General features: G+C 35.8%; 1 protein-coding gene across 1 annotated transcript in view; it reads left to right on the forward strand.

The window, feature by feature from the left end:
* Window positions 1-13360, forward strand: part of WDR36 (WD repeat domain 36) — a 39576-nt gene that overhangs the window by 18174 nt on the left and 8042 nt on the right. Inside the window, exons 14-16 of the mRNA XM_087715797.1 lie at window positions 266-431; window positions 1855-1963; window positions 12009-12088. Of these exons, the coding sequence (XP_087571923.1) occupies window positions 266-431; window positions 1855-1963; window positions 12009-12088 (355 nt within the window). The remainder of the gene's footprint in view (window positions 1-265; window positions 432-1854; window positions 1964-12008; window positions 12089-13360) is intronic.

Raw genomic sequence — 13360 nt, forward strand, 5'->3', positions numbered from 1 at the left:
ATTTACATAAAACTAGGTTTAAGGTTCGTAATGCTACTTAGGTAATAAATGCTCGATGACTACCAATATGTGATCCTTACTAGCTTTGTTGTGTTATCTCTTGTCCTTGGAAGATTTCTAGTATTGAACTTCAGATCCATTTCAAAAATTTGGTTCACTTTAGAAGCAGTAGTCTAAACAAATACAGTTAAAGGTTTTGTTCAAGAAAGCTCATAAAAGAAACAACAATTTATTCTTTTTTTTCTGTGTGTATGTATAATCAAAGCTCATGAAGGCAGCATAAGAGGTGTAGCAGTGGATGGACTCAACCAATTTACAATCACAATAGGAAGTGAAGGATTAATCAAATTCTGGAAATTCAAGACCACAACATTTATTCATTCTATTGATCTCTCTACGTCTCCAAATAAAATGCTGCTTCACAGAGATAGGTGAGATGGTGTGCTATATTCAGTAAAGGCTACAAACAAAATTAAAACTCATAGATATATATTTTAATGATTACTTTATTAGTCATTTTAATATTGATATTTTAAATTGATATTTCATGAATGTGCAAATGATTTTGTGAGTATATATGTTGCTTTTTAACCAAGCAGTGGTTTATGGGTGATGGAATGATATTCCTTATTGATACTTCAAGTAGAATCTCCACCTTATTTATATTCTATATACACCTTATAGATTTTTATATTTATATATTTTGATATATATTCATATAGGTGCATTCATGCATGCCTACAAGCCTACTTTTATCATATCACTCTTTTTTCTTATAAGTCCACATTCATTGCTAGCCATTCATTTTTTTATTCTATCTCTATTTCGCCCTACAAATCTATTTAGTACATAACCTCTATGCTGCTTCTAACAAGATAGGGGACCAATTTGCTATATTGTTTGAGGCATCAAACTAGAAACCATGAGTTCTAGTCCCACTTTAGGGACAAAGCCCGTTGGATGACCTTGTACCAGTCACTTTCTCTCAGCACTAGAAAGTAAACAATGGCAAACCATTTCTGAAAAACCTGGTCGAGAAAACTATAGGGACTTGTCAGGCAGTCTCCAAGAATCAGACATAATATGGAAGAAAACAAAAATATAAACTGCATTTGCATCCATATGACAAAGCAGTAAAAAGATGTTATCCATAGCTATTTTCACTAAACAGTCTTTCGTTGCAACGGACCACGTGCTTCTTGCGGTCTTCCTACCTGGATTTGCACGTCTTCCACCTTAAATCAGTTTTCTGCCGAGATATACAAATTAATGTACTTGCTCAGTTCTTTTGTCATTTATGTATAACTTGCTGTTGATCACATCATTATACATAATGGACTGTTTTAGACTTATACATTAATTTTCAGATTCATTTTCTTCATTTCTCATCTGATTGCAAAAATACCTGCATATTCATAGCCCTAGTCAAAACACTGTAATCTCACCTTATATGTTAAACCATAAGTACATTAAATAATCCTTCTTCTGGAACATTAATAATACATCTTATCTATTGAAACATTAAATAATAATCTCAGACTTCCCTATCTTACTCCCTCTCAATTCTGAGTCACTCGCTATATTCCATTTATTCTTATGCACGTTTTATTTTCATTATGCTCTTATTGCATCCAGCAACCAACTTTTCAATTTGCATTATGCAAAAATTCCAAAATACAATTCTGTTCATTTCATCATATGTGTTTTCTAAATAAACCTCTCTAGTTTTCCCTCACAAAAATGGAAATATGGTTGAAGCATCAGCAATGAGTAAACATGCAAGGGTTTTTTTGTTTGTTTGTTTGCTTTTTTACCATTTTAAAATCTTTGGTTATATTTATTAAATTTTTACAGTGGCATTCTGGGAATAGCTATGGATGATTTTGGCATCAAAGTTCTGGATATAGAAACAAGAAAAATTGTGAGAAAATATTCAGGGCACCAAGGGCAGATAAATGACATGGTAAGTCTTTAACTGTAAATTATAAATGGTATGAAAACAATGTGTTTCCTGAAGTGATCTAGATTTTTCTATTTCTAAATTAACACTAAACATTATGCTTGTGAAAGATCTCTGTATTTCTATATAGAAGCATATAAGTATAATAGGTACAGGAATGGCTTGGCATATTTGTCAAATAACATATTTATATGCAAATCTATTGAATGTTAAATTTATTTGCCTGCGAAGGCTCCTGGATTGGGCATGAAAGCAGAAGCAGTATGCACCATCCCATATTTGGGTAGACTAAATTGCCCTGATAAAAACACTTAAATCTGTTGAATGTTTTTTATTTAACACAATATCCAACTTTCCATTATTAATTCCATTAATTTCTATTGGAGAAATGATTTGGCAAAAATTTAAAACCATTAAATACAGGACATGAAATGATTAAAAAATCTCAGCAGACCTCAGAAAAGAGATTGTTATGCTTCAAAGATAGGCTACCCTCAACTTTCTACATTCCAAGAGATTGCATGGATACCTAGGGTAGTAGCCAATGATCTGCAGGCCACCCTTGCACTTTCTGATAATAACTGTTTATTAATCCACTATAAGGGTATCATTGAACAAAAATGCTCTATATGGGAGGACAGCAAGGAAAATTTCACATTTCTCTGAAAACTACATTGCTTTCTGCCTTGAATATGCCAGTGAGCATCTGGATGATCCAAGCAGGCTATTGGAATGATGTTCTATGAGCAGATGAGACAAATCTAAAAATTTTTGACGTTTAATGAGAAACTTTATATTTAGAGAAAATGAACAAAGTGTTCTAGTGAAAGAACCTCATCAAAATCATAAAGCCAGTGTTGTGACTCAGCAGATGTCTGCTGTGAGTCTTTTCGGGATACAAGATTCATTATGCAGCTGGGGCTTGTTAGGGGCAGGTTTGGAGATAAAAGGATGGATGCTGCCATGCCCTAGTCGCAGGAGTCAACGTTCCTTCGTGTGTTCCTTGTTTGGTACAACATTGCTTGATCATCAATCGTGATTTATGGAAGATACACTTGGATAAGTGCTTTGTGACTTCTGTAACCCTGATTCGTAGAGACTTGCCGTAAGAAAGATTTGTGTTTCAGTCCGTTATCTTCTGGCAGAGACTTTAATCCCTGAGCCGAGAACTGATAAAGAAAGTTCCTTTTAAGTTTATTCGTCTTGCCGTTTGTTAAGAGCCGTGAAGGGGGGACAGAACAGCCAGATTGTGAGAGTATCATGGTTTGCAGTCTCAAAATACGGGTGACTTGCAATTATTGAAGAAACAACTGATTCTGAATTGTGTCAGCTGATCATGCTGAAAAATGTCGGATTATCCAGGAGATGAAGCTTAAATAAATACATGACAATATCCGTTCTAAAGATAAAAGTAAATCTACAGCACAATTGTTGAAACAAAAAAAATAAATCATTTTGAAATGACCAAATTATGACATCTGAAATAAGCAGTTCATGCAAGTTCGGCCCTAAAATGCCAGTGAATTGAAACAGTTCTACAAAAGAATATGCCAACATTCTTCAAAAATTGGTCAACAAGTACAGCAAATTTAAAGACTAATCACTAACATTAAAGACTATCACTAATTCTAATTCTAAATATATTGAATACTTTTCCAAACAGTGATAGTGAATTTTGGATCAATGTGTTAAAACATGAAATGATTCAATACAATGTTTTTTTGGGGTGGGGTGGGGTGGGGTAGGGCTATCTGTTTTCCAGAATTCTTTATTAAAAGGACTTAGATAAAGCTGAGAATATGTCATAAGTTATGATATTGTAGGACTACAATAGTTCTAAAGAGTTCACAAACGATTTTCCCTCATCATTGTAGATATAAAACCGGGGAAGTCCACATTTTTTCCAGCCACGTTAACGTAGTGGGCTAAGTCATATGTGTAATTACAGTGAAAGCATTAGAGACTAGAAGATTAGCACCACAAGGCTTTTCAGTATGGTTTTTGCCTTATTTTCTTCTCATTACACAATCTGATATACCTTATAAAAATTCAGGACAATCAACACAGTGGAGAGTGTAAACGGGTGAGCCAGTGATCCTCATATTGGAACTTGAGGAAGACATTGCTTTCAATTACAAGTAATCCTCAATTTACAACCATGCATTTGATAATGGCTTGAAATTATGACAATGTCAGAAAGGATGTTTTACAATCTGTAAAGCACTTCCAGTCATTGTGAAATGTCACGCGCACACAGTCATGATTGTGATATAGGTGGTTAGCAATTTGTTCACATTTAGAACCAGTTGTCAAGCATCCTATGAACATGTGATCGCCAATAACAATCTTCTGTATCAACTTCTCCAGAAAGACAGTGGGAAAAAGGAAACATAGCAAGCTGCTGCTGCCTGCTAAGAGGACTCCCTCTTGTCTCTGAGAAGGAGCTACTCAGGATTGAATTGCTCCAGCTGGCAGCCAGGACTGAATTGTTGCAGCAGACAGTTGTTTTGAGAGCAAAAAGGTACCTACTGGAGAAATTCAGCTCCACATGGATGTGAAACTATCCAGCAAGCAGCCCTTTCACTGTTAAAGAATTGTCTGCCGAAGGATTTCAACTCTGTGTAGAGCTGAAATCTTTCAGCAGACCTCTTTTTCACTCCATCCACTTCACAATCCAAGAGATCACTTCATAACTGGAACTGGAAGTGCTAGGATTATGCCTATTGAGTGAAGCTATCATGTGATGTCTCCCTTAATTATCGCTTTGCTCAATCACCAAGAATCCAGTGCCAATGGTGGTTCTAAATCAATGACTACCTCTACTGCTTGAGAAAGTAGATTGAAAAAGAAATTTGCCACAGTTAACACCATTGAAAGATTATGGAGACAGTAAAGAATCTTTATCTAAAGATTTGCTGAAAAAAATAGCACTTTATTCAAGCCAGAAGGTTGACTTGAATTCAAGGTTCATTCACGTTTTGTCCGCAAAAATTTCACAGAGACAGATGTTCTAAGTTCAGTCAAGCATGATTCAGTACAAAGAGAACACTTGGAGCTCTAGATTAATGAGTTGTAAATGTGAATGGCACAAATATCTTTCTAACAATAGAACAGCAAACGTTAAAAGTATTTTAAAAATTGGGACATTTTATTTGTAATATTGATAATGAAGTTGCTTTACAATTTCTTTTCTTTTCTTTTTTTTTAAATATATTTTATTATGTTTTCATTCTATACAATCACATATTCACTGTGCTTAATCAGGGCATATAACATTGAATAATAAACACAGCCCTCACTTATATAGAAAATGCCCTCTACAATACAAACCCAGTATACCACCTTGGCCCGCCATACACCCTCTTTCAACCCCCTCCAACTTTCATTCTTCCTTCTCACACACCCCTCTACGCCTACTTCCCCTCCCCTTCTTTCTAACCTTAACCCTATCACTCCCTCTCCATTCCCTCCCTCCCTTCTCCTCCTCCTCTCTCTCACCCTCTCCACCCTCCTTCTTCTTTCACTCGACTCTTTCCTTCGGTATCTATTACCTTCCAGTATATTCGGTTTGTTCTATTTTCGCACTAACATTGAAAAGCCACAGTATACAAATACAATCATGAAATTTAACACATATTGTATTTCCCCCCTCCCCCCTCCCCCTAAATCCCCACCTCACTTCCCTCCCCCCGACTTCCCAAAGACCATACGTGGTATAACTTTTGAACAATCACAGTCTAAAATATCTCTACATTGAACTCAGCTTCTTACTGTTACCCAAATTTTAAACAATTTAAATTATTACTGATACTAAGCATAAGCTATCTGGAGTTTCTTAGTCCCATATTTACTTTTTATGTAATCAATCCATTTTTTCCAGTCTCGTTTATATCTCTCGTTTGAATGTTCTTTGAGATATGCTGAGATTTTGGCCATTTCGGCTAAGTTCATAACTTTCAAAGTCCATTCTTGAATTGTAGGTAAATCTTTCTTCTTCCAATACTGCGCCACCAAGAGTCTTGCTGCCGTTATTAAATACAGAACCAAATTAGTCTCTGCTGCTGTAAAATCAATACATATACCCAGTAAAAACAACTGGGGGGTAAATTTTATCCTTCTTTTAAAGATGTTTTGCAGGATCCACCATATTTTTATCCAAAATGCCTTAACATTACGACATGTCCACCATATATGAAAATATGTAGCATCACAAGAACCACATCTCCAACATTTAGGTTGAACATTTGGATACATAGAGGCAAGCTTTTTAGGATCTAGGTGCCATCTATAAAACATCTTATAAAAATTTTCTCTCAAGTTTTGTGCTTGTGTAAATTTCACATTTCTTACCCAGATTCTTTCCCATGTTTCAAGCATTATTGGTTCCTCAATATTCTGAGCCCATTTTATCATACAATCCTTAATCAGTTCCGTTTCAGAATCCATCTGTACTAATACTAATACTAATACTCTTTATATGCATTGAGCTTTGATCTCTTATTTGTTTAAACAAATTATCCTCAACTTTTACAAAGCCAATTTTTTTATCTGTTTTCCACCTAGCCTGTAGTTGACCATACTGAAACCACGTTTGAACTACCTTCTCTTCTTTAAGTACCTCTAAAGATTTTAGTTCCATCACCCCTCTTTCTGAGATAAGAAGTTGTCTATAGGTGGTTCTATCGTGTTTTTGTTCTACATTCATATTTTCAATTGCATGTCTAGGAATTGCCCACATGGGCACTTTATCATTTAATTTATGTTGATATTTTTTCCAAACCCGCAATAAAGCATTTCTTAAGATGTGATTTTTAAATTTCTTATCCATTTTTTTGTTAAATAACAGGTAAGCATGCCAACCATATAACAAGTCATATCCCTCGATATTCAAAATTCTGTCATTAGTTAGATGAATCCAATCACTAATTGCAGATAATACCACTGCGTCATAGTATAATTTTAAGTTAGGTAGTTTCAATCCTCCTCTTTCGCGTGCATCTTGCATTATTTTCATCTTTACCCTCGGCTTCTTTCCTGCCCACACAAATTTGTTGATACCCTTCTGCCATTCTAAAAGATTCGCATCTCTTTTAAGTATTGGTAACATTTGAAAAAGAAATAAAATTTTTGGTAAAATGTTCATTTTTACTGCCGCTATTCTACCCAGCAAGGACAAATGCAGTTTTTCCCACCTTTTCAACTCCAACTGTGTACTATGCCAAAGTGATTCATAATTATACTTGTATAATTTCCCATTTGAGATTAAAATATTAACTCCAAGATATTTAACTTTTTTAACTACCTCACATCTTAGCATCACCACCAGTTCTTCCTTCTGTTTGATAGTCATATTTATAGCTATTATTTTGGTTTTTCCTAGATTTATTTTAAATCCCGAGACTTGACCATATTGATTGATCGTATTCAATAATACCCTACTAGTTTCCTGCGGTTGTTCCAATATTATAACCAGATCATCCGCAAATGCACGGACTCTATATTCTTGCTGTCTAATTTTAATCCCTTTTAGACCGCCCAGGCCCCGTATCTTATTCAACAGTATTTCCAAAGTTATAATAAACAATAATGGGGACAGAGGACAGCCCTGTCTTGTACCTTTTTCAATTTGAAAGGAGTCTGTCAGACTTCCATTGACAATGATCTGGGCTGTTTGCTGCTGATATATTGCACCAATTGACCGTAAAAAACCATCTCCTATCTGCATTTTTTGCAATGTCTTCAGCAGGAATTGCCAATTAACTCGATCAAAGGCTTTCTCCGCATCCAAAAATATGAGTGCGGCCGGGATTTGATTGTTCTTTCCCAGGTATTCTAAAGCGTTGATAATTAATCTAACGTTGTCCTTCATCTGTCTGCCCTGTATAAAACCAGTTTGATCGGTATGTATCAGTTGTTGAATTACCCCCATTAGCCTATTTGCTAATATTTTAGTAAAGATTTTATAATCTACATTGAGTAATGAAATAGGTCTGTAATTTTTTGGTTGGGTAAGGTCTTGGTCTTCTTTGGGTATCAACGATATGAACGCAGTCTTCCACGAAGGAGGCACTTTCCCTCCCGATTGAATTTTATTGAATAGTTCTCTGAGGGGTTCTACCATTTCTAACTGTAGATTTTTATAATAAACAGCTGTTAAACCATCTGTGCCTGGTGCTTTCCCTAACTTTAATTGTTTAATTGCCTGCAAAATTTCCCCAGAGGTTATAGGTTGATTCAGCTTATGCTTATGTTCTTCTCTAACTAGGGGGATTTTCTCTTTATCTAGGTATTTGTCTATATCTCCGTCCTTAATTTTATCCCCTTTATACAACTCTGTAAAAAATTCCCAAAATACCTTTTGAATCTCTTCCTGTTGAAACACTTCCTTCCCTCTGTAACACAATTTGGATACATTTCGAGCTTTCCTTTTTTTTCTAATCTGATAAGCCAACCACCTACCGGGTTTATTTGCATTGCAGAAAGTATTATGTTTAGCATATAATAAACTAGTAGCTACCTGGTCAGAGATCAGCATATCAAACTGAGATTTTAATATAGCAATTGTTTCCCTAATCTTTGTATCTCCTGGATTCAATGTTAATTCTGACTCTTTCCCTTTAATTTCCTCTTCCAATTCTTTTCGTTTTTGCCCTTGTTTGTGTCTATGTATTTTGTTTATATTCATTAATACTCCTCTCATATACGCTTTGCTTGCATCCCATACATATTCCAAAGATGTACCCTTGTTCATATTGAGAACAAAATATTCCAATAGCAATTTTTTACAATCATTAACATACTTTTCATATCTAAATAAGTTTTCATTCAACCTCCAGGACCTTCTTGCCTGGGCTACCCTTCCCAATTCCATCCAGACTGGATTATGATCTGAAAGAACTCTCGCCATAATCTTCGTCTTTTTCACCCTACAAAGTAAATCATTTGTAATTAGTATAAAATCAATCCTTGAAAGAGATTGATGTCTATTGGAAAAAAAGGTAAAGTCATATTCTTCTGCATGCCTCTCGCGCCAAGCATCTCGCAATTCAAAATCGTCCAGCATGTCAAAAAAGGATTTGGGTAACTTAGCTCGAAATTTGGTGTTCGGGCGAGCTGTCTTCTTATCTCTTTTGGTGTCGATCACGCCATTCCAGTCACCCAATAATATACAAGACTCAAAGTCCCACTGTGCTAATTTAGCATGGAGATTTCTATAAAATCCATCTTGTTGTTGATTAGGAGCATAAATTCCCAAAAGTAACGTCTTTTTCCCTTCTAAGATTAAATCTAATGCAATATATCTTCCAAAGGGATCTGCTTCAATTAGCTCAGCTTTAATGTCTTTTCTTAAATATACTACTATGCCATTTTTCTTTTCCATGGCTGAGGTCGCAAAATGTTGGCCCAGTTTGGGGTTAAACAAATATTTTTGATCGGTTGATTTGATATGAGTTTCTTGCAAGCAAATTATGTCATTCTTAAACTGTTTGAGATAATGAAATATTTTCTTTCTTTTCTGTGGAGAGTTCAGTCCGTTAACATTCCATGTCAAAATCTTAGTTGTCATTTTTGGTTGCCTGAAGCTTTTTTAGAGCCTCCCGCAAGGCCTGTCTCACCTTTGGTTTGGCTCCTCCCACAGCTTCTGAGCTTGTTGCAGTAGCTCCTTGATCAGTGGCCAACGATTGTTGAGATTGTTGCATAGTAGCTTGTTTGTCCGTTTGTCTGGTGGTCTTACGGTTGGATCTTTTTTCCTTGACTCCTTGCCCTTCCGGAAGAGGGAGATGATACATTTTATCTGATGGTTGTGTGATTTGCTGTTTATCTTGTTCGTCTCGTGGTTTTTCACCATATCTCGAAGGTTCAGGGTATCCCATCTTCAGAATCTTATGATAGAAATCACGAGCTTTCCATACAGAGCTGAGACGATATCTTTGTTTGTCCATTGTAACTATAATACCGAATGGGGCATCCCATCTGTACTGTATCTGACGCTTTCTGAGCTCTTCCACCAGAAAAGCATACCATATTTTCACCCATATAACCCGCCCACGCAAATAACCCACGGGTTTTCCGGATCGTGTAAAATATTTTCCGTATACCCCGCCCACGCATATAACCCGCGACGAGTAAGAGAGAAGGGAAACAGCTGAGATGGGGGGGGAAGAAACGGAGAAAGAAGCCTGCGCAAGCTGGGGAAGAGGAAAGGAACGGAGGAGAAGGAAACAGCTGAGATCGGGGTGGGGGAAGAAACGGAGAAAGAAGCCTGCGCAAGCTGGGGAAGAGGAAAGGAACGGAGGAGAAGGAAACAGCTGAGATCGGGGTGGGGGAAGAAACGGAGAAAGAAGCCTGTGCAAGCCTCCGATCGTGTAAAATATTTTCCGTATACCCCGCCCACGCATATAACCCGCAGGGGGCGCTGTGCATGCAAAAACGCATATAACCCGCGGGTTATATGGGTGAAAATACGGTAATCTCTTCTGGCTCTTAGCATCTGAGGTGGTATTTCTTTCAAAACAATCAGGTCCTGTCCACCAATTTGAAGCTTAGTATTGTAAGACTCTTGTAGTATCATATTTCTAGATTCTCTTGTAACAAAGTATATTACCACGTCTCGGGGAAGTTGCCTTTGTTTTGCCGCCCATGAGTTAACACAAAAAATCCTGTCAATCTGCCAATCAAAATTGGATCCCGGTTTTCCCACCAGACGGTCAAAAGCTTCAGAAAACATTTGCTTTAAGTTCTCCTGCTTTTCTTCACGCAGCCCCCTCACTCTTAATGCAAGCTCCATCTGCTTATACTGTATCATAATAATTTGTTTTTCAGCATTATCAATTTTTTGTTCCACCACTTCAGTTTTGGATATCAGGTTAGTTTTAGCTTCATTGAGAGTTTCTAAATTATCTTCCATTCCAGAAATATATTCTGTTATCACATTTACAATTCCCATCATATTATCATTCATTTTAATGACCCTGGTATCGAATTTGTCATATAGAACTTCCATCTCATTCCTTATTTCATCTTTGAAATCTTTAAGCATTTCTAGATTCTGTTCTCTGAATTCTTTAAACATTTCTAAGTTCTGTTCTCTGGATTCTTTGAACATTTCCAGAAAAAATTCTTTTGTTAGTACATCTCCACTAGGGGGCATAGGTGGTGGGGGCTGCAACTTTGTACCAGGTATGGGAGACGTTTTCGGAGGTAATTTGACAGAGGTTGATTTGGATGCCATTATATTTTGGTTTTAATTATTTATTCTAAATTACTAATCCACTGTGCTATGTGGAGAAAAAGAAATTCCTCCCCCCCCCTTTTTTTCCTTCTTTTTTTTTTTTTCAAGGGGTTTTACGGAGGATTTCAAAAGAGAAAGTCCGTTTGGAATGTTTGGAATGTCTCTTTATCAACAACAAAGAGTCTTGAAAGCTTTAAGGGAGTAGCTCTAATTAAATTATAAGAGATTGTTTCTTGGATTCTGTAGCAGGAAGCCGGAGATAACAAATGCAGAAGCTGTAAACGCCATTTTGAAGACAATTAAACAAAAGAGGTTTTTATAACATTGAAGCTGGTATTTCAGATAGAGAAAGGTTTGGTCTTTGCTCGTATTGATTTTTAATAGTCTCTTTTCTAAAGATTGTCCTAAGGGGGAGGGGTCCTGTCTAGTGCTGTGAATAACAGCTGCGAAGTTCAGGTCGGAGTTGAATGACTCAGCTTTGGGTTGATCCTCCCCCTCCGTCCACAGCTCACAAAAAAACAAACTGTGAACTTCAAAGAAGATTCTTACCAGCTGAGATTCCTCACTGCTTTTTTCTTGTCTGAAAAAAGAGTTATCTTCTTGATATTGAGTAGATAACGAACCTGAATTCTGGGGGCAGCTCTGTTAAGCTGCCGACGGCGACAGGCCACTCCCCGGAAGTCGCTTTACAATTTCTTCAGGTTCCAAATTGGATCAATTATAAGATATACATTATAAGTTAGATCCAAAATAAATCAATTTTATCAATGAATAGGCTGCTGTTACCCAATAAAGTTTAATTACAATTTTTTGTAGACTTTCAGTCCTGATGGCCGTTGGCTAATAACTGCATCAATGGACTGTACCATTAGAACTTGGGATCTACCATCTGGATGGTAAGTAAACTTTAATATCAAGGTTTATATACTACCTCCATATATTTTAAGTCTGAAATCTAAATTCAGATAACAAAAGTTTCTGGTTTTGAAATATGTAGCAAAATAAATGGATTTATTTTCACAATGTAAACAAACTGTAAATAAAGGCCAGTAAAGCTGCTAATGGATGTGACATCCAAAAAAGTGCTTCAGCATATATGGGAATTTAATGTAGCATAGTGTTATGTAAAGTAAATGATGACATGGTGTAATATGTCATGTGTTGTTGTTTATCTGAGGTTGTATTTACCTACTTTTAAGAACTACTAAGGACCAGATGATTTTTACTATGATACATAAAATCATAGAACTCAAAGAGGGTATACTTTCTTTTTCACATGACTGTATGTGCAATAGCAAATAACATCTGCATGTATTCCAGGGATCATATTCCTTCTCTCTATTCTGTACTGAAATATCACTTGCGAATTGAATTTTCAATATTAAAATATTTATTACATTTTTGGAACTGCGGTAGGTCCATTACACTGTATATCAAATGCATTATCAATGTAGTGTATAGATCCAGAAAAAGATAGCAAACAATTCAACACTATTAAAGCAGTGAATACATGATATGTATGATAATGTTTCTGACAGACCTCATTTCATATACAATATCTACTTGTATCATATCAAAATTGACGACAGTACTGCTTTTTAAAAATACATTATCAAAAGGACTGTTTAAGTTTCCAGACATTAAAAATGATACAACATTCAATTCTAAATTGGGTGCACAATAGTGACTGAGTACAATACAGGTTCACCAAGGACACTTGGTACAAAGCAAATAAATAAATAATCTTCAGGGGTAAATTAAGTTATCCTTACCAAAAAGAAATTATCTTTTCTGACAACTATACAACACGGAAATAAAACACAAATGATTAAAATAAAATATAAGGAGCAAGACAAATCACATTTAGAAGACGCAAGTTCAGATTACGAAGAGAATGTTTAACAGAAAATAAAATGCTGCAGTTAGACTAACGCTGCAGGTTTCTCATAGGCTACAAAATATATTCTTGTTTAGCCTTTTGAGTTTAGAAGAGAGATGAGGAGGAGGATTTTTAAACTAGACAGTTCTCAAGATGCATGAAATAGGTAATGGAATGATAAGACATTTATATTTAGAAAGTGATTTTAATATGAAACCAAAATAATGAAAGCAATAGTTTATGAAGAAAAGTATACATTTTGAAAGATCATATTAAAAAAGATGCGAGG

The sequence above is a fragment of the Thamnophis sirtalis genome, unplaced genomic scaffold, assembly GCF_051295495.1.
Source record: "Thamnophis sirtalis isolate CommonGarterSnake01/CBP01778 unplaced genomic scaffold, rThaSir2_p1.2 scaffold_5, whole genome shotgun sequence".
Taxonomy (NCBI): Eukaryota; Metazoa; Chordata; class Lepidosauria; order Squamata; family Natricidae; genus Thamnophis; species Thamnophis sirtalis.